Below are 24,606 nucleotides of genomic sequence, written 5' to 3'. Positions count from 1 at the left end.
CGGCATTTAAAACGAATGAGTTAAATTGCATTTGGGAAACTCAATCCGACAAAGTACTGCGTAAACCGTAGACAAAAATGCTGGAACCCGAAACCCGAAACGTTGCCTATTTCCTTCGCTCCATAGTTGCTGCTGCACCCGCGGAGCGAAGGAAATAGGCAACGTTTCGGGCCCGAAATCCTTCTGGAAATAGGCAACGTTTCGGGCCGAAACCCGGAAGGGTTTCGGCCCGAAACGTTGCCTATTTCCTTCGCTCCATAGATGCTGCTGCACCCGCTGAGTTTCTCCGGGATTTTGTCTACCTTCGAATTTCCAGCATCTGCAGTTCCTTCTTAAACATACTGCGTAAAGCGTGTTGTTATTCAAGGATGTTGATGTTCTCTTGAGATTCGGGCCGTGAATTCCTTTCGACACGCAAATCTGTTCTGAATTTAAGCTTGTGGACAGAGAGGGGGAACGGGCCCCTCTCAGCCTTCACTGTAAACTGCAGTGAGACAAAATAGCAGGAATGTTTCTCCAAACGTGAATGGCAACAGGTCCTGCCAGCTGTTGTTGACCATGGTCTTGACTCTGTGCTCCTGGAGTTTGCAATGGGCAAGTCATAAATTACTTGGACATCTCGGGGACCCAAATCCGTGGCTCCCTGTAAGTATAACACAGGGTTTGCGGCACGGTGGCGCAGCGGGTAGAGCTGCTGCCTCACAGCGCCAGAGACCCCGGTTCCATCTTGACTACGAGTGCTGTCTGTACGGAGTTTGCACGTTCTCCCCGTGACCTGCGTGGGTTTTCTCCGCGAGCTTCGGTTTCCTCCAAAAATGCCAAAGACTAGCGGGCAGAGCTTTAAGGTGAAAGAGGCATTGTTTAAAGGAGATGTGCAAGGCATGATGTTTACACAGAGGGGGGTGGGTGCCTGGAACGCGTTGCCAGGGGTGGTGGTGGAGGCAGATACGATAGTGGGGTTTACGGGGCGTTTAGATATGTAGAGAATGGAGGGATATGGATCGCGTGCAGGCAGAGATTACGGGAGGTTGGTCTCGGAGGGGAGGAAGCTCACCCCCTCCATGACACACACTGGTCAACCTGAGGAGCACCTTCAGCAACAGACTGGCTCCACCAAGATGCAGCACAGAACGCCACAGGAGATCCTTCTTCCCCGTGGCTATCAAACTGTACAACTCCTCCCCCTTGTGTCGTAGGCTAGACTGAGACTGACTCCCCCCCCCCCCCCCCCCCCCCCCCCCTCTCCGCCGTCCTCAATCTTAGCACATCCCCCAATCCTTTCCACTCATCACTTTAAATTCACCTTTCATGTATTTTGTGTTTTATGACGGTTGGCAGATCAATATCCCTCCTGGGATAAATACAGTTCTATCGCATTGTATCATATCACTTCTGACCTTATGAAAGATGTTCGAATTTGTTCCACCACATCCATAATGACACCACTTCACTCACCGCAAACATCAACAGTTCAACTTATTCCCATGAAGAAAATGGGAAAAGTAAATTTAAAATAATCCGAAATTCCGCTGCACACGAAATGGGCCGGATCCAAACAAGAACCCGTCAGCAGGCATCGGGTATCTGTGCTTCCTGGCAGTATCAAATATTCAGACTTCAAACCAAGTTGTATTTACTGGAAGCACACAAGCCCTGGTGCAGCAGTGGAGTTGCTGCCTTACAGTGCCACAGAGCTGGGTTTGATCCTGAACTACGGGTGCAGTCTGTGCAGAGTTTGTTTTTGTTGTGAATACGCCTTTAGATAAAAGACATCTACACACGTGACTATGGAGCAAGTGATAATAAATTTATTTAGTCACTTCCGTACAGTGAAATGCTTTTTTGTGGCTTGCTATCCAGTCAGCCAAAAAGTTATCCATGATTACAATCAAGCCGTCCACAGTGTACAGATACAGGATAAAGGGGATAATGTTTAGTGAAAGTCCAGTAGAGTCTGATTAAAGATAGTCTGAGGGTCTCCAGTAAAATTGGGATTAGTGTAGAGAGGTAATTAATGGCTAGCATGAAGAGATTCGGCAGTTTGGACATCGGGAGCGGTCGATGGATAGCAAATGTTTAGAGGGAGATGGAAAACATACAACACAGTCATAGAGCCATCCAGCACGGAATCAGGCCCTTCAGCCCAACTCGACCATGCCGACCAAAATGCCCCATCTATGCTAGTCCCACTGCCCGCATTTGGCCCATATCCATCTCAACCTTTCCTAGGTAGACAAAAGTGCTGGAGAATCTCAGCGGGTGCAGCAGCATCTGTGGAGCGAAGGAAATAGGCAACGTTTCGGGCCGAAACCCTTCTTCAGACTGATTCAACCTTTCCTATCCATGTACCTGGCCAAATGTCTTTTAAATATTGTTATAATACCTGCCTTAACTGTCTCTGCTGGCAGCTCGTTCCATTTATCCACCACCCTCTCTGTGCCTTTCAATATCCCACAAAATCTTTATCCTCTCACCTTAGCCCTATGCCTTCTAGTTCTTGAATTCTCTCCCTTTTTTAGTTTAGAGCCACAACACAGAAACAGGGCCCTTCGGCCCACCGGGTCCGCGCCGACCAGCGATCCCCGCACATTAACACTATCCTATACCCACTAGGGACAATTTTTACATTTACACCAAGCCGATTAACCTACAAACCTGCACGTCTTTGGAGTGTGGGAGGAAACCGAAGATCTCGGAGAAAACCCACGCAGGTCACAGGGAGAACGTACAAACTCCGTACAGACAGCACCCATGGTCGGGATCGAACCCGGGTCTCCGGCGCTGCATTCGCTGTAAGGCAGCAACTCTACCGCTGCACCACCGTGACCGACCTTAATAATCAATGCCTACCAAGGCATTTCAACGCACTAGGTAGATGCTGTTCATGGTAAGAAGATTCACTGGAGTTTAGAAGGATGAGGGGGAATCTTATAGAAACATATAAAATTATAAAAGGACTGGACAGGCTAGATGCAGGAAAAAATGTTCCCAATGTTGGGCGAGTCCAGAACCAGGGGCCACACAGACTTAGAATAAAGGGGAGGCCATTTAGGACTGAGGTGAGAAAAAACATTTTCACGCAGAGAGTTGTGAATTTGTGGAATTCCCTGCCACAGAGGGCAGTGGAGGCCAAGTCACTGGATGGATTTAAGAGGGAGTTAGATAGAGCTCTAGGGGTTAGTGGAGTCAAGGGATATGGGGAGAAGGCAGGCACGGGTTATTGATTGGGGACGATCAGCCATGATCACAATGAATTGCGGTGCTGTCTCGAAGGGCCGAATGGCCTCCTCCTGCACCTATTTTCTATGTTTCTATGTTTCTATATCTTTCCAGTCCAACCTCGTCTGCTCCATATAACGGAAAAACAATCCAGATCCACCACTTTCCCCATACGGGGCGGCAAGGTGGCGCAGCGGGTAGAACTGCTGCCTTACAGCGCCAGTGACCCGGGTTCGATCCTGACCTCGGTTGCTAACAGTGTGGAGTTTGCAAGTTTTTGCGCGTGGGGTTTCCTCCGGGTGCCCCACATCCCAAAGACGTGCGGGTTTGTAGATTAATTGACCCTCAGTAAACTGCCCCCTAGTGTGTAGGGAGTGGATGAGAGAGTAGGATAACATGGAACTAGTGTGAACGGGTGATCAATGGTCAGCATGGACTGGGTGGGCCGAAGGGCCTGTTTCCTAGCTGTATCTCTACAGTAAGCCATGCTTGCACGAGACAAGTTCTTTCACCGTGCTGTTAGTCTGGGAAATAATACCGTATCCGTCATTCCTATCAAACGTTGCTTTAATTGGTCAGCCTGGAATATCGAGTACAAAGGTAAATAAAGGTAAATGAGATTAGAATTTGATACGAACATCCTTCAGCAGAGTAGTCGACCAGACAGCTGTAAACAAAGAGGTGGGCATTCTCCACGGGTAGAAACGCACCCTGAACGGAGAGACGTTTGGAGGTTCAGAAGAGGAGCTGGAGGACTTGCTTCATACGCTCCATCTTGTCCACGCTGATGTCCGGCGGATCACCTGCACAAGTGAACACAGGTGAGGAGATGTTAGAGGCAAGGAACTGCAGATGCTGGTTTATACCGGGGAAAAAGTGTGGGTGATTAGGGCAGAATGGCCTCGTTCTGCTGCTACCACTTATGCTATTCTTATGTTAACTACAAAACTCTGAGTGAACTATGGTCAGTCTTTGCACACAAAGGGCTTTGGGTTCCCATATTGCACAATAATTTATAGGTTTTTTTGTTTACTATATTTTATCTATGTGTCTTGTGCTTAAAGGCATGTTGCCTTTTCCATGTTCCGTGTTCATGTTCTCCACAGATGGTGCCTGACCCGCTGAGTTACTCCAGCACTCTGTGAAACGTCACCTATCCATGTTCTCCACAGATGCTGCCTGACCCGCTGAGTTACTCCAGCACTCTGTGAAACGTCACCTATCCATGTTCTCCACAGATGCTGCCTGACCCACTGAGTTACTCCAGCACTCTGTGAAACGTCACCTATCCATGTTCTCCACAGATGCTGCCTGACCCGCTGAGTTATGGTGCAGCAGCATCTATGGAGTGAAGGAAATAGGCAACGTTTCGAGCTGAAACTCTTCTGGAAATAGGCAACGTTTCGGGCCGAAACCCGGAAGGGTTTCGACCCGAAACGTTGCCTATTTCCTTAGCTCCATAGATGCTGCCTGACCCGCTGAGTTACTCCAGCACTCTGTGAAACGTCACCTATCCATGTTCTCCACAGATGCTGCCTGGCCCGCTGAGTTACTCCAGCGTTTTGTGTCTGTCCTTACCTGTAGAGTCGGATTCCTTCATCAGCGCCTCAGTTTTCTGAATGGTCAGCTCGCGAGCGTTGCCTTGCAGACCCTCCATGTAACCCAGCAGCATGGTGAAGTGCTTGTCCGATATCTACATTGGAACAGAAACCAGTCCATAATCTGGCACCAACACTGCGCAACTCCAGAAACACGCAGACACAGGGAACCGCAGATGAGAGGGGGATCTTATAGAAACATTTGAAATTCTTAAAGGATTGGACAGGCTAGATGCAGGAAAAATGTTCCCGATGTTGGGGGGAGTCCAGAACCAGGGGTCACACACTTTAAGAATAAGGGGTCGGCCATTTAGGACTGAGATGAGGAAACACCTCTTCACCCAGAGAGTTGTGAATCTGTTGAATTCTCTGCCACCGGAGCCAGTGGAGGGCAATTCACTGGATGTTTTCAAGAGAGAGTTAGATTTAATCCTTGGGGCTAACGGAATCAAGGAGAAAAAGCAGGAAGGGGTTACCGATCTTAGATAATCAGCCATGATCATATTGAATGGCGGTACTGGCTCGACGGGCTGAATGGCCTCCTCCTGCGCCTATGTTTCTATGTTTCTACTCTACAATCCTGAGCAAAACACAAAGTATGGGGGGGGGGGGGGGGGGGGCTGTCGTGAGGGGGCGGGGGGGGGGGGGGAGAACAATGGACAATGGAGACCAGGCATGGGGGAACCGCTGTGAGCAAAGATCATAGAGGAGCAAGATAGACCACTCCTCGAAAAACGCGTAGTATGACGCGTGTGATTGTCGACGCCATTTTTTGAGGCATTTTGTTGGGCTTCCCCCCACACTGTCATGGCGTCCTTATCTAAATCTTCACATCACTGCTCTGCTATCAATTGTTCTAATCGTAAATGTAGACGACCCGACCTGTCAATCTTTAGGTTCCCCAATAAAAAAGAAAGGTGAGAAAATATTATTATTATTTTCAGTCGATATTCTGTCGTGAAAATGTTATTTTCTGTTCTCCCATCAACGGCCATTGGGAAACTAGATTTGTCGGTACATTAGAAAGTTATTAGACTTATTTTTAATAGATCTTTACTTACCATAATAATAAAGACAATTTTAACACTTCTGTACGTTTTTGGTTTTGTTCTTGTAAGGGATTGGTCTCCAAAATATGGCCCGCGGGACACATTGGGTGCAATGGTGGGCCGGGGGGTTCGGCTGGCGGCCGCAATCAAAGATCGAGAGGAGCATCTGACTCTATAATCTTTGGTCGAAGGGACGGCTGCGCGTTATAATGTGTTATCGTTCCACTCAATCCTCCCCTCTCCACAGTCACCCCACGTTAAACCAAACGTTTGGAGTAAGACAACGGAGGAAGAGACACAAGATACATCCCCTTTTCTCCCTCCCCCTTCTCCCTCTCCCCCCTTTTCCCCTTCTCCCTCACCCCCTTCTTCCTCTCCCCCCATCTCCTCTCCCCCTTCTCCCTCTCTTCCTCTCGATCTTCCCTCTCCCCTCTCTTCTCTCGATCTCTCTCTCTCTCCCTCTCTTCTCTCTCTCTCCCTCTCTTCTCTCTCTCTCCCTCCCTTCCCTCTCTCCCTCCCTTCCCTCTTCGTGAGAGTTGGCAGCTCTGCTATGCCTTGGGTCCAAAAGAGGATAGAAGAACATACTACTGTTCTTGTAAGAAATGCTCTTCTACATTTAAGGTAAATTGACATATTAGAGGCAAAAAGCATCTTCAACATACAGGTCTCTCCACACAACTGAAAACAATTGCATTTAAGTGACATATCATCCATTGTTCAGGCATGTAGTTATGATCATCTTTTTTCTTATTAGTTAATCCTAAATGATATCTCCTGTAATTTCAGATGTCAACAGTGGATCCAGAATATTCGTCGACAAGATCTCCTGCACCGAACTGCAGAGTATTTGTCAAATAACTGCTGTCTTATGTACATTGTGTGAAGTTGTGATTTGTTAACTGCACAAAACTAATGCAAATGGCGATTTAGTTATTATTGTATCTACGTTGGACATTTTGCTCTTTGGTGTCAGAACGCGGGGTGGGAGATTGCAACCTTCACGTGGTCCGCCCTGTTTCGACAAATCCAATCAACCCGGTGTGCACAGTCAAATAAGATCAAATAGAACAAGTTGTCCTCCAACTTTAGGCTGTGCACGCCATACGCAAGAAGAAGAAGAAGAAGAAGTGTCAGAACGCAGTCTGAAGAAGGCTTCCGACCTGCAACGTCACCTATTCCTTTTCTCCAGAGATGCTGCCTGACCCACTGAGTTACTCCAGCATTTTGTGTCTATCTCTGTTTAGATTGGGCTCGTGGGTGGAGATTGCGGCTGGTCTGGTGATCTAGAACGAGGGCCAAAGTCTCAGAATATGGGTCATGATATTTAGTAATGAGACAAGGAGCAGTTTCTTCACTCAAGGGCTGGGAATCTTGGAATTCTTTATCGCGTGAGATGGTGGAAGTCGAGTCCTTGAAAGGAGAGATATTTTTTTTCAAATACGAAAAGGATGAAGGATAATGGAGAGAATGTGGGAATAAGGTGTTGAGTTGCAGGATCAACAATAATCTTACTGATGGTGGTGTGAACTTAGATGGCTTATCCTTGCTTCTATTTCTTACAGAGATACAGCGCGGAAACAGGCCCTTTGGCCCACCCCGTCCGCTTTGACCAGCGATCCCCGCACACTAACACCATCCTACACACACTAGGGACAATTTACACTTATACCAAGCCTACAAACCTGTATGTCTTTGGAGTGTGGGAGGAAACCGAAGATCTCGGAGAACACCCATTCAGTCACGGGGAGAATGTACGAACTCCGTACAGACAGCACCCACTGTAAGGCAGCAACTTTACCGCTGCACCACCATGCCGCCCTTAATCCACTAGGGCACTAGGTTACAATAAACTTCCTACATATTCCAGGAATGCATCTCATAAAAATGGGAGAGGTTTAAATGCATTGTAAAATCTGCTCTCAGTTTCCTAGATCGGTATTGCTCTAATGGCCTCTTTGTATAATTTTCTTTGATTTAAACCATCCATTGTTCTGCATTTAGATTTTATTTTTTCCCCTGTGGATCACAAGGCACTGTTTGTTTCAGGGGTGACTAATCTCCAGCGTAATTTGACAAGACAGCCAAGAGGGCAAACACAGGCAGTTCAGATCTGCTGCCTGTATCGCATGAGAGAACAAGAATGAGACCAACTTGTTTTTTGCAGATCATCAACCCCTGACTGATGTTATCAATGCCGATGGTGACTCAAGGAGACTCAACCAGGTGGTGGTTTACAAAGGTCCATGCCCATTGTTCCTCATGGCATACCACCAGCCTCAACAGATCACCTAGTCATAGAGTCTCACAGCGTAGAAGCAGGCCCTTCAGCTCAACTTGCCCACGCTGGCCAACATGTCCCATCTACACTAGTCCCACATGCCTGCATTTGGCCCATACCCCTCTAAACCTGTCCTAACCATCAAATAACCTAAAAGAACTGTCATATGAGGAAAGATTTAAAAGACTAGGCTTGTATTCACTGGAGTTTAGAAGGATGAGGGGGTATCTTATCATATTGTTTACAGTGTACTATGTTTACAGATTCTGTTGTGCTGCTGAAAGTAAGAATTTAATTGTTCTATCTGGGACAAGCTAGATGCAGGAAATTGTTCTACATGACAATAAAACACTTGTTACATGCAAGGGGATCTTATAGAAACATATAAATGAATAAAAAGACTGAACAAGCTAGATACAGGAAAAATGTTCCCAATGTTGGGCGAGTCCAGAACCAGGGGCCACAGTCTTAGAACAAAGGGGAGGCCATTTAAGGCAGGTGAGAAAAAACGTTTTCACCCAGAGAGTTGTGAATTTGTGGAATCCTCTATGATCTTTGGCTGTGAGGGGGGGGGGGGACAATGCAGGAGCAGGACTGCTTGTAACTTTGTCAGCGTTGCCAGTGGCCGCTATTTGTAACATTAGGTGTGCGGGCAAGGGGTCTAACTGGGCCCTGTCACACACGTATTCCATTCCATTCATAGCCGTCTGGAGGAACACAGGCGGCACGGTGGCGCTGCGGTAGAGTTGCTGCCTCCCAGCGCCAGGGACCCGGGTTCGATCCTGACTACGGGCGCTGTCCGTACGCGGGTTTTATCCCCGTGACCTGCGTGGGTTTTCTCCGGGTGCTCCAGTTTCATCACACATTCCCAAGGTTTGTAAGTTCATGGGCTTCTATAAATTGGGCTCCCCACTGTGTAGGATAGAACAAGTGTGTGGGTGATCGCTGGTCGGCATGGACTCATTGGGCCGAGGGGTCTGTTTCCACGCTGTACATCTATAAAGCTAATTGTGCGCTAAAGTACCGTGATATCTGGTCAGGTCGCAATGTGCTGACTTTGCATCTGTGATTGGCAACTGAACTGTGAGTCTGAAGAGGGGTTTCGACCCGAAACGCTAGTTCTATCCTACGCTCTAGGGACAATTTACAGAAAGTCATTTAACCTACAATCCTGCGCGTCTTTGGAATGTGGGAGGAAACCGGAGCACCAGGAGGAAACCCAGGCAGTCGCGGGGAGAACGGACAGGCAGCACCCTGTAGTGATGATCAAGAGCGGAACTCGCTATCAAAACATGGAGGGGACGGGGGGCACAATTTTCTGTCGGCCACGCGCGCATGCGCACACTCACACACACGCGCGCGCGCGAGGCTTCGGAGGCTCAATCCAGCGCTAAAAACGGAGATTTTAAAATCGGGATCACAAAAACTTGGGGGGGGGGATGTCCCCCACCTCTCAAAACATGGGGGGAGGGGACGTGTCCCCTCTGGCCCCCCCGGGTTTTCCGCCCCTGGTCATGATTGAACCCGGGTGGACAAAAATTGCTGGAGAAACTCAGCGGGTGAGGCAGCATCTATGGAGCGAAGGAAATAGGCAACGTTTCGGGCCGAAACCCAAAGGGTTTCGGCCCGAAACGTTGCCTATTTCCTTAGGTCTGAAGAAGGGTTTCGGCCCGAAACGTTGCCTATTTCCTTCGCTCCATGGATGCTGCTGCACCCGCTGCGTTTCTCCAGCATTTTTGTCTACCTTTGGCAACTGATCAAAAATCTTCACAGTTACAGCCATTCCTGTTCAGAAACTGGCCATTCGGCCCACTGGGTCCATGCCGACCATCAACTACCCAACTACCCGGCCCTAATGAGTGCCCCCCCACCCTCCCCCTTTGGACAGTCTCCCTCAGATGGTCACGTCAATCAATTCAGCTTGTTTATTTATGTATTGTATTTATTTACCTTTCTTGTACATCAGTGGAGCTGCACACTAAATCTCGTTGCACTGACGTGCAATGACAATAAAAGATATATTATTATTATTATTATTATTATTATTATTATTATTACATTCATCCCATTTTATTTTCTCCACATTCCCATCAACTCCCCCCCCCCCCCCCCCCCGGATTCTACCCCCCCCCCCCCCATCAGCACATTTGGGGGCGATTTACAAAGGTCAATTAACCCACCAAGCCGTGCGGGAGGAAACCGGAGCAACCGGAGAAAACCCACACGGTCGAGGGGACAACGTACAAACTCCGTATGGACAGCACCCGTAGTCAGGGTTGAACACGGGTCTCTGGAGCTGTGAGGCACCAACTCCACCCGCTGCGCCACCGTGCCGCCCTTTGTTTTAAACTGGGAACCCATCCACATTGATTTGTCACGGGGGAGTTACATGGTCACGGTCATACATGTGCTGCAGGGGCCATTACCTGGTCACGGTCATACATGTGCTGCAGCAGCCATTTCTGTCTTGTCTTTTGGAATCTCCACTCCGTGCGGTGTTTGGACCACCTACAAACACAAGAATGCGTGAAGAGTTCAGGTAGTTTCAGCAAAATAACAAAAGCTATAAATGTATATTATGTTACCCTTGAATCCACCATTTCAACTCATCGAGCCCCAGTGTGGAAACAGGCCCTTCGGCCCAACTTGCACACACCAACTGACATGTCCCATCTACACTAGTCCCACCCGCCTGCGTTTGGTCCATATCCCTCCAAACCTGTCCTATCCATGTATCTGTCTAACTTTTTCTTGAACATTGTAATAGTCCCAGCTTCAACTACCCCCTCTAGCTTGTTGCATACACCCACCACCCTTTGTGTGAAAAAGTTACCCCACAGATTCCTATTAAATATTTCACCCTTCACCTTAAACCCATGTCCTTGAGTCCTCGATTCCTTTGCTCTGGGCAAGAGAATCTGTGCGTCTGCCCGATCTATTCCTCTCATGATTTTATGCACCTTTATAAAATCATTTCAATGCAATTTGGCCACGTTGAGCAGAATGCCGAAGGTACACAAAATTGCTGGGGAAACTCAGCGGGTGCAGCAGCATCTATGGAGCGAAGGAAATAGGCGACGTTTCGGGCCGAAACCCTTCTTGAGCAGAATGCCGCCTGGATTAGTGGGCAGAAGCAACAAGGAGAGGTCGGACCGACTTGGATTGTTTTCTCTGCAACACCGGAGGTTGAGGAGAGACCTGGCGTATATAAGATCATGAGAGGGATAGATAAGGTAGACAGCCAGAACATTTCACCCTGGGTGCAATCGTCAAAGACTAGAGGGCATAACTTTAAGATGAGAGGGGCAAAGTGTGAAGGAGATGTGAGGGTATGTTTATTTGACACCAGGGGTGGTGGGTGCCTGGAACTCACTGCCAGGGGCAGCGCTGGAGGCTGGTACATTCTTCCGGCACTTTGTGTTTGACTGTCAGAGTTGCTTGACATGTAAGCAAGCATTTACCAACATTGAGGTAAGTGTTCACTCAGTCCAAAGCTGAAGGATGTGAATTTTCACAAATGAGAGCATGACATCTTATATTTCCTTGTTTAATTAAGTTTAGTTTAGTTTAATTAGAGATACAGCACAGAAACGGGCCCTTGGGGCCAACCGAGTCCGCGCCGACCAGCAATCTCCGCACATTAACACTATCCGACGCACACCAGGGACAATTTTACATTTACGCCAAGCCAATTAGCCTACAAACCTGTACGTCTTTGGAGTGTGGAAGGAAACGGAAGATCTCAGCGAGAAAACCCACGCGGGTCACGGGGAGAACGTACAAACTCCGTACAGACAGCACCCGTAGTCAGGATCGAACCCGGGTCTCTGGCGCTGTGAGGCAGCAGCTCTACCCCCCGCGCCACCGTGCCGCCCTTTCATCTGGGTTGTGAGCTGCCAAAGTGAATGGAATCTTATAGAAACATCTAAAATTATAAAAGGACTGGGCAAGGTAGATGCTGGAAAAATGTTGCCAATGTTGGGCGAGTCCAGAACCAGGGGCCACAGACTAAGAATAAAGGGAAGGCCATTTAAAACTGAGATGAGAAAAAAAAAATTTCACCCAGAGAGTTGTGAATTTGTGGAATTCTTTGCCACAGAGGGCAGTGGAGGCCAATTCACTGGATGGATTTAAACAGTTAGAGAGAGCTCTGGGGGCTAGTGGAGAATCAAGGGATATGGGGAGAAGGCAGGTTACTGATGGTGGATGATCAGTCCAAAAGGTGAAGGATGTGAGTTTTCACAAATGAGTGATGGCATGACATCTTATATTTCCTCGTTTTAGTTCATTTTAGTTAGAGATACAGCACAGAAACAGGCCCTTCGGCCAAACCGAGTCCGCGTCGACCACAATGAATGGCGGTGCTGGCTCGAAGGGCCAAATGGTCTCCTCCTGCACCGATTTTCTATGTTCCTATGTTGCTATGTTTTCTAATTCTTACGTTGTCAGATATTCCAAGGCAAGTTGACCAGCCGAGGGCTTCTGCGTAGTTTCCACTTGAACCTCCACGCCAGCTGCCCGCAGCATCTTCTTTTCTTCCTTTTTACGCTCTTTCTTCAGTTTCCGTTCCATCGTTCTCTTTGCATCTGGAGAAAGTTCCTCTTCTCCGTCCATTTGTTTTTCTTCAGTATCCTGGGAACAGTAAATTAGATGGTTCATTACGGAAAGAGGGGGGAGATTTATTTTGTGGAGAAGATATATATCAGATCGCTTGAAAAAAAGGAATAGGTGACGATTCGGTTCGAGGCCCTTCTGAAGATGGATTTCGACCCGAAACGTCTCCTATTCCTTTTCTCCAGAGTCTGCCTGATCCGCTGAGTTGCTCCAGCTTTTTGTGTCTATCTTCGGCTTAAACCAGCATCTGCAGTTCAATAGACAATAGACAATAGGTGCAGGAGTAGGCCATTCGGTCTTTCGAGCCAGCACCGCCATTCAATATGATCATGGCTGATCATCCCCAATCAGTACCCTGTTCCTGCCTTCTCCCCAAATCCCCTGACTCCGCTATTTTTAAGAGCTCTATCTAGCTTTCTCTTGAAAGCATCCAGAGAACCGGCCTCCACCGCCCTCTGAGGCAGAGAATTCCACAGACTCACCACTCTCTGTGAGAAAAAGTGTTTCCTCGTCTCCGTTCTAAATGGCTTACTCCTTACCAAGGCCAATTAACCTAAAAACCTTTACGTCTTTGGAGTGTGGGTGGTAACTGGAGCTCCCGGAGAAAACCCACGCGAACTCCATACAGACAGCACCCATAGTCAGGATCGAACCCGTGCCCCTGGCGCTGTGAGGCGGCAACTCTACCGCTTGTGCCACCGTGGCCACCGCAGTAAATAGTTCTTTCCAAATTGAGAAGTGGTAAAAAGAAACACAAAACCCTAGAATTGTGCCGTCTTATGAGGTGCAAGTTTACCTCATCAGCCACTGCTAATCCTGGTATCTGTAGCCCAGACGGAATAGTTCACAAGGCACACACAGAAACATAGAAACATAGAAAATAGTTGCCGGAGTAGACTATTCGGCCCCTCCAGCCAGCACCGCCATTCAACATGATCATGGCTGATCATCCACAATCCTGCTTTCTCCCCATAATCCCTTGATTCCGTTAGCCCTAAGAGCTAAATCTAACTCTATCTTGGAAACATCCAGTGAATTGGCCTCCACTGCCTTCCATGGCAGAGAATTCCACAGATTCACAACTCTCTGGGTGAAAAAGGTTTTCCTCATCTCAGTCCTAAATGGCCTACCCCTTATTCTTAAACTGTGTGACCCCTGGTTCTGGACTCCCCCAACATGGGGAACATGTTTCCTGCATCTACCCTGTCCAATCCTTTAAGAATGTTATATATTTCTATAAGATGCCCTCTCATCCTTCTAAATGCTAGTGTATACAAGCCCAGTCGACCCATTCTTTACTGAGATAACTTCTTAGAAATGTTATTGGTTTATTTTGCGAGACTCCAGCAAACTTGAGTGCCTATTGGACAAGTTGCCCTGTGCAAATCTACTGGGAGTGAATGGGCCCATGATGTTGTGCAGCCAAATAAATTGCTGGCTAATCTTTTGATTGCAGGATTGAAAATTTGGGTTAATATGCGGAGGATTTAGACGGACTCAATAACTCAGCAAATCATGTGCTCTAAAGCTTACAGTGCAGAAACAAGTAAATCCCAAACAAAGCCAGTCCACTGTGCACTGTTCAAAAAATAGACCACTCCTAGCAGCTCGTTCCAGGCACGCCCCCCTCTCTGTGTAAAACAACGGTGGCGGTGGTGCAGCGGTAGAGTTGCTGCCTCACAGCGCCAGAGTCCCGGGTTCGATCCTGACTACAGGTTCTGTCATAGAAACATAGAAACATAGAAAATAGGTGCAGGAGTAGGCCATTCGGCCATTCGAGCCTGCACCGCCATTCAATATGATCATGGCTGATCATCCAACTCAGTATCCTGTACCTGCCTTCTCTCCATACCCCCTGATCCCTTTAGCCACAAGGGCCACATCTAACTCCCTCTTAAATATAGCCAATGAACTGGCCTCAACTACCTTCTGTGGCAGAGAATTCCACAGATTCACCACTCTCTGTGTAAAAAATGTTTTTCTCATCTCGGTCCTAAAAGATTTCCCTCTTATCCTTAAACTGTGACCCCTAGTTCTGGACTTCCCCAACATCGGGAACAATCTTCCTGCATCCAGCCTGTCCAACCCCTTAAGAATTTTGTAAGTTTCTATAAGATCCCCCCTCAATCTTCTAAATTCTAGCGAGTACAATTGTCTGTACGGAGTTTGCACGTTCTCCCCGTGATCACGAGGGTTTTCCCCGGGTGCTCCGGTTTCCTCCCACATTCCTGAAACGTATGGGTTTGTAGGTTAATTGGCTTCGGTACACATTCGGTACACATTGTAAATTGTCCCAAGTGTGTGGGACGACAGATGGCACAATGGGCTAAGTGTTCGGCTGGCAACCGGAAGGTAGCCGGTTCGAATCCCGCTTGGAGTGCATACTGTCGTTGTGTCCTTGGGCAAGACACTTCACCCACCTTTGCCTGTGTGTGAATGTGTGTGAGTGATTGGTGGTGGTCGGAGGGGCCGTAGGCGCAGATTGGCAGCCACGCTTCCGTCAGTCTGCCCCAGGGCAGCTGTGGCTACAGAAGTAGCTTACCACCACCGAGTGTGACTGAGGAGTGAATGAATAATGCGATGTAAAGCGCCTTGAGTATTAGAAAGGCGCTATATAAATCCCATCCATCATTATTATTATTAGGATAGTGCTAGTGTACAATATGTGTACGATCGCTGGTCGATGGGCCGAAGGGCCTGTTCAGAGATTGCACCTATCTCTAAACTAATGTAGACTAAACTAAACATGCACAGGCACACACACACATGCACACCTACGCACACACTCACACACACATGCACACCTACGCACACACTCACACACACACATGTACACCTACGCACACACATACATGCACACCTATGCACACACACACATGCACACCTACACACATGCTCACACACACATGCACACCTACGCACACACATACATGCACACCTATGCACACACACACATGTACACCTACACACATGCACACCTACACACATGCTCACACACACATGTACACCTACGCACACACATACATGCACACCTACACACATGCTCATACACACATGCATACCTATGTACACTCACACACACATGCACACCTACGCACACACTCACACACATATACACACGCACAATTGCATGCTCGCTCACTCCAGCAGAGGGCGATAAGGAGCACCAGGAGCTGGCTGCCTGCCCCTGAGCTGTGAAGATGGCCACAAAATGCTGGAGTAACTCAGTGGGACATGCAGCATCCTGGATTTAGATTTAGAGAGTTTCTTCCCAGCTGTTATCAGGCAACTGAACCATCCTACCACCAACTAGAGCGGTCCTGACCTCCCATCTACCTTATTTGAGACCCTCGGACTATCTTTAATCGGACTTTTCTGGACTTTGCCTTGCATTCAATGTTATTCCCTTTATCCTGTATCTGTACAGTGTGGGTGGCTCGATTGTAATCAGGTGTGGTCTTTCTGCTGCCTGGTTAGCTGACAACAAAAATATTTTTCACTGTACCTCTGCACGTGTGACGATTGGCTACACTAATAAACGAAAGTACATTCGGTAGAGCAAAGGGGAAGATACAGAGTGTACGATGTCGTTAAGAGAGGGTGTGTTATGCCCAGGGCAAGCACTTTCAAATTACAACCCAGGAGAGTGCTGGCAGATTTACATTCAGGACTAACAATGGCCTGTGTAGGAAGGAACTGCAGATGCTGGTTTAAACCGAAGATAGACACAAAAAGCTGGAGTAACTCAGCGGGACAGGCAGCATCCCTGGAGAAAAGGAATGGGTGATGTTTCGGGTCGAGACCCTTCTTGAGATTCAGGAGTAAAGGAATAGGTGTCCTGTTTCCTTTATCTTCGTTACTTTTTTGCACATCTTTCATTCATTTGTTCTTTATCTCTCTCTACATCACCATTCATATCTCTCGTTTCCCTTTCCCCTGACTCGGAGTCTGAAGAAGGGTCTCGACCCGAAAGGTCACCCATTCCTTCTCTCCAGAGATGCTGCCTGTCCCGCTGAGTTACTCCAGCACTTTGTTTCTATCTTCGGTTTAAATCAGCATCTGCAACTCCTTCCCTCGTGTATAACTAGGCCGTGTTGCAGAGACAAAGCGACAGCACCGTAAGGAGAGAGAGAGAAGGGGGCTCGACCACTACCAACCACCGCCAGTCTCCACTGCCCACGTTGCACTGAGGTGTGTGGATTGTGGATCGGCCTCTACAGACGTCTGCAGACCCACAAGTAGACGACTCCATGGAGAGGAGAGGACAGTCATGCTCGTTTCGAATGACCGCCGATGATGATGACACGTATACACACACATTTACTACAAAAAGTAGTAAACACTGCCCAGTCCATCATCGGCTGTGACCTCCCTTCCATCGAGGGGATTTATCGCAGTCGCTGCCTCAAAAAGGCTGGCAGCATCATCACGGACCCGCACCATCCTGGCCACACACTCATCTCCCTGCTACCTTCAGGTAGAAGGTACAGGAGCCTGAAGACTGCAACAACCAGGTTCAGGAATAGCTACTTCCCCACAGCCATCAGGCTATTAATCCTGGCTCGGACAAAACTCTGAACATTAATAGCCCATTATCTGTTTATTTGCACTTTATCAGTTTATTTATTCACGTGTGTGTATATATTTATATAATTGTATATGGACACACTGATCTGTTCTGTAGTCAATGCCTACTATGTTCTGTTGTGCTGAAGCAAAGCAAGAATGTAATTGTCCTATCAGGGACACATGACAATAAACTCTCTTGAATCTCAAAAACATTTTTTTTTTAAAGAACAAAGTTTGCTTTAGACTTATCAGAGGATCGTCAGAGTGGGGTAAAGATGTTATATGTCCCAGACAGAACAATGACATTCTTACTTACAGCAGCACAACAGAATATGTGAACATTTTGTGCCTATCGTCTATTTCTCAGTCACCAGCTTTCTGGAGATGGGCCAGGTGAGGAGAAAATGTCGCTGGTAATTTTCCATCCACCCTCACCAGAGTTATGAAAGTGCTGAAGGAAGCAAATGTTTGCAATCACTTATCAATCAGGAGGCACATTGTGCAAATACCTTGGCAGCAACCCAACTATTGTACAGCAACCATTGCAGCACTCCATGCAGAAGAAGCAGATCATATGTGTGTGTGTGTGTGTGTGTGTGTGTGTGTGTGTGTGTGTGTGTGTGTGTGTGTGTGTGTGTGTGTGTGTGTGTGTGTGTGTGTGTGTGTGTGTGTGTGTGTGTGGGACGGGGGGGGGGGGGGGGGGAAGGGGAATGGAATTCAGACTCAGTCTCAGTCTAGCCCACGACAGAAGGGGGAGGAGTTGTACAGTTTGATAGCCACAGGGAAGAAGGATCTCCTGTGGCGTTCTGTACTGCATCTTGGTGGAACCAGTCTGTTGCTGAAGGTGCTCCTCAGGTTGACCAGTGTGTCACGGAGGGGGTGAGCTGTATTGTCCAGGATGGTCCGCAGTTTGAGGAGCATCCTCCCCTCCAAGGCCATCTCCCATGAATCCAATATATATATGTGTGTATACATGAGGGAAGGAACTGCAGATGCTGGTTTAAACCGCAGACAGACACAAAATGCTGGAGTAACTCAGCGGGACTGGCAGCATCTCTGGAGAGAAGGAATGGGTGACTTTTCGGGTCGAGACCCTTCTTCAGTTTGTCACAGCACCCATTCCTTCTCTCCAGAGCTGCTGCCTGTCCCCCTGAGTTACTCCAGCATTTTGTGTCTATCTTTGTGTGAGTGTGTGTATATGTACACATACTGAAGTTTTTTTTCTCGTTTATCCTATTGTTTACGGTGCACTGTGTTGACATGTTCTGTTGTGCTGCTGCAAGTGAAACATGTCATTGTTCTATCTCGGACAAATGACAATTTGCCGACCTGTTGGCTTTGTTTAGCTGAACTGCATCCGTTACTAATGAAGGCAGTCACATAGAACTTGACCAAAACAAGCTCGCAATCGCACAGGACTCCTCCCCCTCGCAGGCAAAGCAGGAACTAAAATGCAGGTTATTTTACTGACTATCCTAACTTCTGTACAACGTTGTAACTGGGAATGTGCCTGACTTTTGGCATTACATTCCCCTGATATTTGCTTACAAAAAGCATCATAATTCTGAAGAAGGGTCTCGACCCGAAACGTCACCTTTTCCTTCGCTCCATAGATGCTGCCTCCTCACCCGCTGAGTTTCTCCAGCATTTTTATCTACCTATAATTCTCACCAAATCAGGCTATTAAACACTACAACCTCAAAGAACTACACAGATTATTATTGTTATTATTCCACTAGTATTGTTTATTTGTGTTTTATGTGTACGCAATATAGAATATATTTATGGAATTCCCTGCCACAGAGGGCAGTGGAGGCCAAGTCACTGGATGGATTTAAGAGAGAGTTAGATAGAGCTCTAGGGGCTAGTGGAGTCAAGGGATATGGGGAGAAGGCAGGCACGGGTTATTGATAGGGGACGATCAGCCATGATCACAATGAATGGCGGTGCTGGCTCGAAGGGCCGAATGGCCTCCTCCTGCACCTATTTTCTATGTTTCTATGTTTCTATATATATGTGTGTGTGTAGGAAAGAACTGCAGATGCTGGTTTAAATCAAAGGTAGACACAAAATGCTGGAGTAACTCAGCGGGTGAGGCAGCATCTCTGGAGAGAAGGAATGGGCGACGTTTTGGGTCGAGACCCTTCTACAGACTCTGCACTCGACCCGAAACGTCGACCCATTCCTTCTCTCCAGAGATGTTACCTTTGATTTAAACCAGCATCTGCAGTTCTTTCTTACACATAAGTATATGTATATATAATGGATGGGATTTATATAGCGCCTTTCTAATACTCAAAGCAATTTACATCGCATTATTCATTCACTCCTCAGTCACACTCGGTGGTGGTAAGCTACTTCTGTAGCCACAGCTGCCCTGGGGCAGACTGACGGAAGCGTGGCTGCCAATCTGCGCCTACAGCCCCTCCGACCACCACCAATCACTCACACACATTCACACACAGGCAAAGGTGGGTGAAGTGTCTTGCCCAAGGACACAACGACAGTATGCACTCCAAGCGGGATTCGAACCGGCTACCTTCCGGTTGCCAGCCGAACACTTAGCCCATTGTGCCATCTGTCGTCCCAAAATATATGTGTGTGTGTGTGGTACATAAAAATGCTGGAGAAACCCAGCGGGTGCAGCAGCATCTATGGAGCGAAGGAAATAGGCAACGTTTCGTCCCGAAACGTTGCCTCCTTCGCTCCATAGATGCTGCTGCACCCGCTGAGTTTCTCCAGCACTTTTGTCCACCTTCGATTTTCCAGCATCTGCAGTTCCTTCTTAAACACTATGTGTGTGTAGATATATATATGTGTCGATACTGAACATTTTTCACGTTTATTAGATTGTTTACAGTGTAATATGATCATATATTGTGTTGTGCTGCACAGATAATTATCTCATTGTTGTATCTGGAACATATGACAACAAAACACTGGCCACCCATTGAGAAGTCTAAAGCTGACTTTGTTCTTTTCGTTCAAAGTGATTCCCGGGGGTTCAGTAGAGAATGGTGTTTCTCCCAAGAAACCCCTCTCTGCACATTGAGGACTGCAACGGTTCGGGGAGTTGGGGAAATGTTGGTCCCAGATTAAACAAGGGCGCTCAAAAATCAGCATCTGCGGTTCCTTGTATCAACTCGAAACAAAGTCGGTCTGCGAGCAGTAAACTGCTGATTGTGTGACCGAGTTCGTGGTGTTTTTTATAGTGGGAATAAAGACACGCTGCCTGTCAGCGGGAGATCCCTGCAGAAGAAGGGCATTCCGAGAGGACTTGATGGGTAGTTTAACTGAGAGGGAGTGGGGGGGGGAGAGGGGAGAGAGGGAGAGGAGAGAGGAGGAGAGAGAGGGAGGGAGAGAGGGGGGAGAGAGGGGGGAGAGAGAGGGAGGGGGAGAGAGGGGGAGGAAAGAGGAGAGAGGGGGAGGAGAGAGGGGGGAGAGAGAGGGAGGGGGAGAGAGGGGAGGAAAGAGGAGAGAGGGGGAGGAGAGAGGGGGGAGAGAGAGGGAGGGAAGAGAGGGAGGAGAGAGAGGGGGAGAGAGAGGGGGGGGGGAGAGGGAGGGGAGAGAGGGAGGAGAGAGAGGGAGGGGAGAGAGGGAGGAGAGAGTGGAGGAGAGAGAGGGAGAGAGAAAGAGGAGGAAGAGAGAGAGAGGGGGAGAGAGGGAGGGGGAGAGGGAGGGGGAGGAGAGAGGGGGGAGAGGGAGGGGGAGGAGAGAGGGGAAGAGAGAGGGCGGAGAAAGGGGAGGAGAGAGAGGAGAGGGGAGAGAGGAGGAGAGAGCGGAGGAGAGAGGGAGGAGAGAGGGGAGGAGAGAGAGGGGAGGGGAGAGAGGAGGAGAGAGGGAGGAGAAAGGGGAGGGGAGAGAGGAGAGAGGGAGGGGGGAATCAGCTTCAAGCGAGAGTCGAGAGAGCAGCTGAATGTGAGTGAGCGCTGGGCGGGGAGTGTAGAGGACAGCGGTGTGTCGAGGCTTACAGTCACTGCCATCTCCCAGCCAGCTCCAGCCTCCCGTTGTGGACATCAGCGCCTGTAACCAGAGGGAGGTGTGTGTGCGTGTGTCTGCTGTACACTGGAGCAGCCACATTAACGCCCCAGCCACACTGGACCCGGGCAGCCAGCTCCCCTCCTCAGCTCTGGAGACTTGGTGAACTTGTTTGTTGTTTATCGTTCCTCCCTTTCTCTTCTTGACTCGCCTGTGTGTGGGACCAGCCTGTGAGACTCTGCCTCCTCCATCCTCCCACCAACCCCAAGTGAGTAGCACCTGCAGTTCCCTCTCTGCCCCCCGTCCCACACACACACGGAGTCAGCACAGCCCCCCCAACAACTTCTGCAACTTCCACCACGACTGTGACAAAAGTTTCTTCTTCCCAACTTGCAACCACGACCTGGCACCGTGTGGCAGAGCCCGAGTTGCTCGCTTGCTTGGGGCGTTGTGGCAGCGTTGACAGAGCCGGGTAAGAAGCTTCTCCCTTCCTCCTTTTTACCGTTATTAGCCCTGAACGTTAACCAAAAAAAAAAACCCAAACACAACAACAACGCCAGGGCTTGTCCGCAGCGTTTCCATGGCAACCCTTGAAGCACAAGTCCCCACCAGCAACTTTGCAGAGTGTTAAGCCGTCCTTTCGTAGTAGCATAGAAAACAGGCGCAGGATGATCATGGCTGATCATCCACAATCAGTTCCCCGTCCCTGCTTTCTCCCCATATCCCTTGATTCCGTTAGCACGGAGCTAAATCTAACTGTCTCTTGAAGACATCCAATGAATTGGCCTCCACTGCCTTCTGTGGCAGAGAATTCCGCAGATTCACAATTCTCTGGGTGAATTTTTTTCTCCTCATCTCAGTCCTAAATTCTTATTCTTAGTCCTAAACCTCTTATTCCTAAACTGTGACCCCTGGTTCTGGACTCCCCCAACATCGGGATGTTTTTTTCCTGCATCTAGCCTGTCAATCCGTTAAGAATTTTATATGCTTCTATAGTCTCAGTCTTATCTGTCTATTAATGAATCCACAGTTTCTGCACATTCGTTTGAGTTTAGTTTATTGTCACGTGTATCGAGGTACAGTGTGAAGCTTTTTTGTTGCCTGCTATCCAGTCAGTGGAAAGACTACACATGATCCAAGTCAGTGGATATTTTTAAGGCAGGGATACACACATTCTTGATTAGAACTTGTTGTCAAGGGTTATGGGGAGAAGGCAAGAAAATGTGATTGGGAGGCAGAGATCAGCCACGATTGAATGGCTGAGCGAACTCGGTGGGCCGAATGGCCTAATTCTATTCCTTCAGGAGCCTGAAATCTGGTACATGCAGGTTCAGGAACAGCTGCTTCCCCACAGCCATCAGGCTATTAAACACAACATCAAACAAACTCTGAACTATAACAGCCTATTGCACTTTATCTGAAGAAGGGTTTTGGCCCGAAACGTTGCCTATTTCCTTCGCTCCATAGATGCTGCCTCACCCGCTGAGTTTCTCCAGCATTTTTGTCTACCTTCGATTTTCCAGCATCTGCAGTTCCTTCTTAAACATTGCACTTTATCTGTTTATTTATGTGTATATATATATATATATGCTATATGCTATATAGACGCACTAAACTGTTCTGTATTTATGCTTACAATACTCTGTTGTGCTGCAGCAAGCAAGAATTTCATTGTCCCATCTGGGACACATGACAATAAACTCTCTTGACTTGACTTGATAACTTGTGATTACAATTGAAGGTAGACACAAAATGCTGGAGTAACTCAGCGGGACAGACAGGCAGCATCTCTGGAGAGAAGGAATGGGTGACGTTTCATGTCGAGACCCTTCTTCAGACTATTGTAGAAGGGTCCACTGTGTACAGATACAAGATAAAGGGAATTTCAGTTCAGTTTAGTTTGTTGTCACGTGTACCGAGGTGCGTGCTAACCAGTTGGCGGAAAGAGAATGCATGATTACAATCGAGCCATTCACTGTGTATAAATTACATGATAAGGGAATAACGTTTAGTGCAAGATAAAGTCCAGTAAAGTCCGATTAAAGATAGTCCGAGGGTCTCCAATGAGGTAGATGGGAGGTCAGGACTGCTCTCTAGTTGTGGTTCAGCTGCCCGATAACAGCTGGGAAGAAACTGTCCTCGATTCTGGAGGTGTGCGTTTTCACACTTGTGTACCTGTTGTACGAAGGGAGAGGGGAGAGGAGGGGGTTGTGAACAGCACAGTTGCTGAGCAGTCAGGGTGACAAAAACTGATGTGGCCTCACCAATGTCTTGTATGCCTGTGTAGAAATACAGAACTGTAGATGCTGGTTTACAAAAAAAAGGCACAAAGTACTGGAGTAACTCCACAGGTCAGTCAGCATCCCTGGAGAACATGGATAAGTGAAGAAAGGTCCAGACCAGAAATGTCACCTTCCCATTCCCTCCACAGATGCTGACTGACACGCTGAGTTAAAGCCCTGTCCTATGGTACGAGTTCATTCCAAGAGCTCTCCCGAGTTTAAAAAAAATTAAACTCGTGGTAAGCACGGAGAATGAATGTAGCGGGTACGTCGGAGCTCGGGGACGTCTCTTTGCGGCTCGTAACACTAACGGCAGGTACTCGGGAAGACTCGCTAACGGCAGGTAAGCTCGGGAAGACTCGTGAAGATTTTTCAACATGTTGAAAAATGTCCACGAGAGCCCCGAGTACCGACGAGTGGCCATTACCGTAAATCTCCGAGTTCGAATCAGGGCAAACTCGGGAGAGCTCTTGGAATGAACTCATACCGTGGGACAGGGGTTTAACTCAAGCACATTGTGTCCGTTATCAGTGTTTTCTTATGTGGCTCAGTATTGGTTCGATTCCCCTCCGTGAAGAGCCTGAGGATGTTTTGGCTCCATTAAACCTCCTGTGCGATTGATGCCTTCACTGTGGTAAGATGCGTGCTTTGAAAACATCCACTGGTTTCAGCATCAGACATAACAATCACAACCATTACAGACACTGGGATATTCTGGGATAATGCGTTTCAAAAGAAATGTGAAATCTTCTCCTTGGGCGGCACGGTGGCGCAGCGGTTAGAGCTGCTGCCTCACAGCGCCAGGGTCCCAGGTTCGATCCTGTATCTGTCTGTACGGAGTTGGTGCTTTCTCCCTCTGACCTGTGTGGGTGCTCCGGTTTCTTGCCACGCTCCAGAGACGTACAGGTTTGTAGGCTAATTGACTCCGGTAAAATTGTAAATTGTCCCCAGTGTGTAGGATAGTGATAGTGTGCGAGGATCGCTGGTCGGCACGGACCCGGTGGGCCGAAGGGCCTGTT

The 24,606-nt window shown here is 48.2% G+C and overlaps 2 protein-coding genes across 4 annotated transcripts in view; one reads left to right on the top strand and one right to left on the bottom strand.

Annotated features, from left to right (window-relative positions):
- Positions 1-3,768: 3,768 nt before the first annotated feature.
- Positions 3,769-24,606, bottom strand: part of c22h7orf50 (chromosome 22 C7orf50 homolog) — a 186,086-nt gene continuing 165,248 nt past the window's right edge. The window contains exons 3-6 of the mRNA XM_033041148.1: positions 12,586-12,776; positions 10,571-10,652; positions 4,798-4,912; positions 3,769-4,022 (exon numbers count right to left, since the gene is read on the bottom strand). Coding sequence (XP_032897039.1) covers positions 3,955-4,022; positions 4,798-4,912; positions 10,571-10,652; positions 12,586-12,776 — 456 coding nt within the window. The 3' untranslated portion in view covers positions 3,769-3,954. The remainder of the gene's footprint in view (positions 4,023-4,797; positions 4,913-10,570; positions 10,653-12,585; positions 12,777-24,606) is intronic.
- The window catches only part of gpr146 (G protein-coupled receptor 146), a 57,980-nt gene continuing 54,582 nt past the window's right edge, over positions 21,209-24,606 (top strand). For 2 of the 3 annotated variants that reach the window (XM_033041147.1, XM_033041145.1), the window contains exon 1: positions 21,209-21,777. The gene's annotated coding sequence lies outside the window, so the exon portion shown is untranslated. Of the gene's footprint in view, positions 21,778-24,113; positions 24,222-24,606 lie in introns of those variants that run through there. The other variant, XM_033041146.1, reaches the window with a different exon arrangement.

The sequence above is a fragment of the Amblyraja radiata genome, chromosome 22 (assembly GCF_010909765.2).
Source record: "Amblyraja radiata isolate CabotCenter1 chromosome 22, sAmbRad1.1.pri, whole genome shotgun sequence".
Classification (NCBI taxonomy): domain Eukaryota; kingdom Metazoa; phylum Chordata; class Chondrichthyes; order Rajiformes; family Rajidae; genus Amblyraja; species Amblyraja radiata.
Note: the sequence above shows the minus strand (reverse complement) of the source record. Positions and strands in the feature narration are given on the sequence as shown.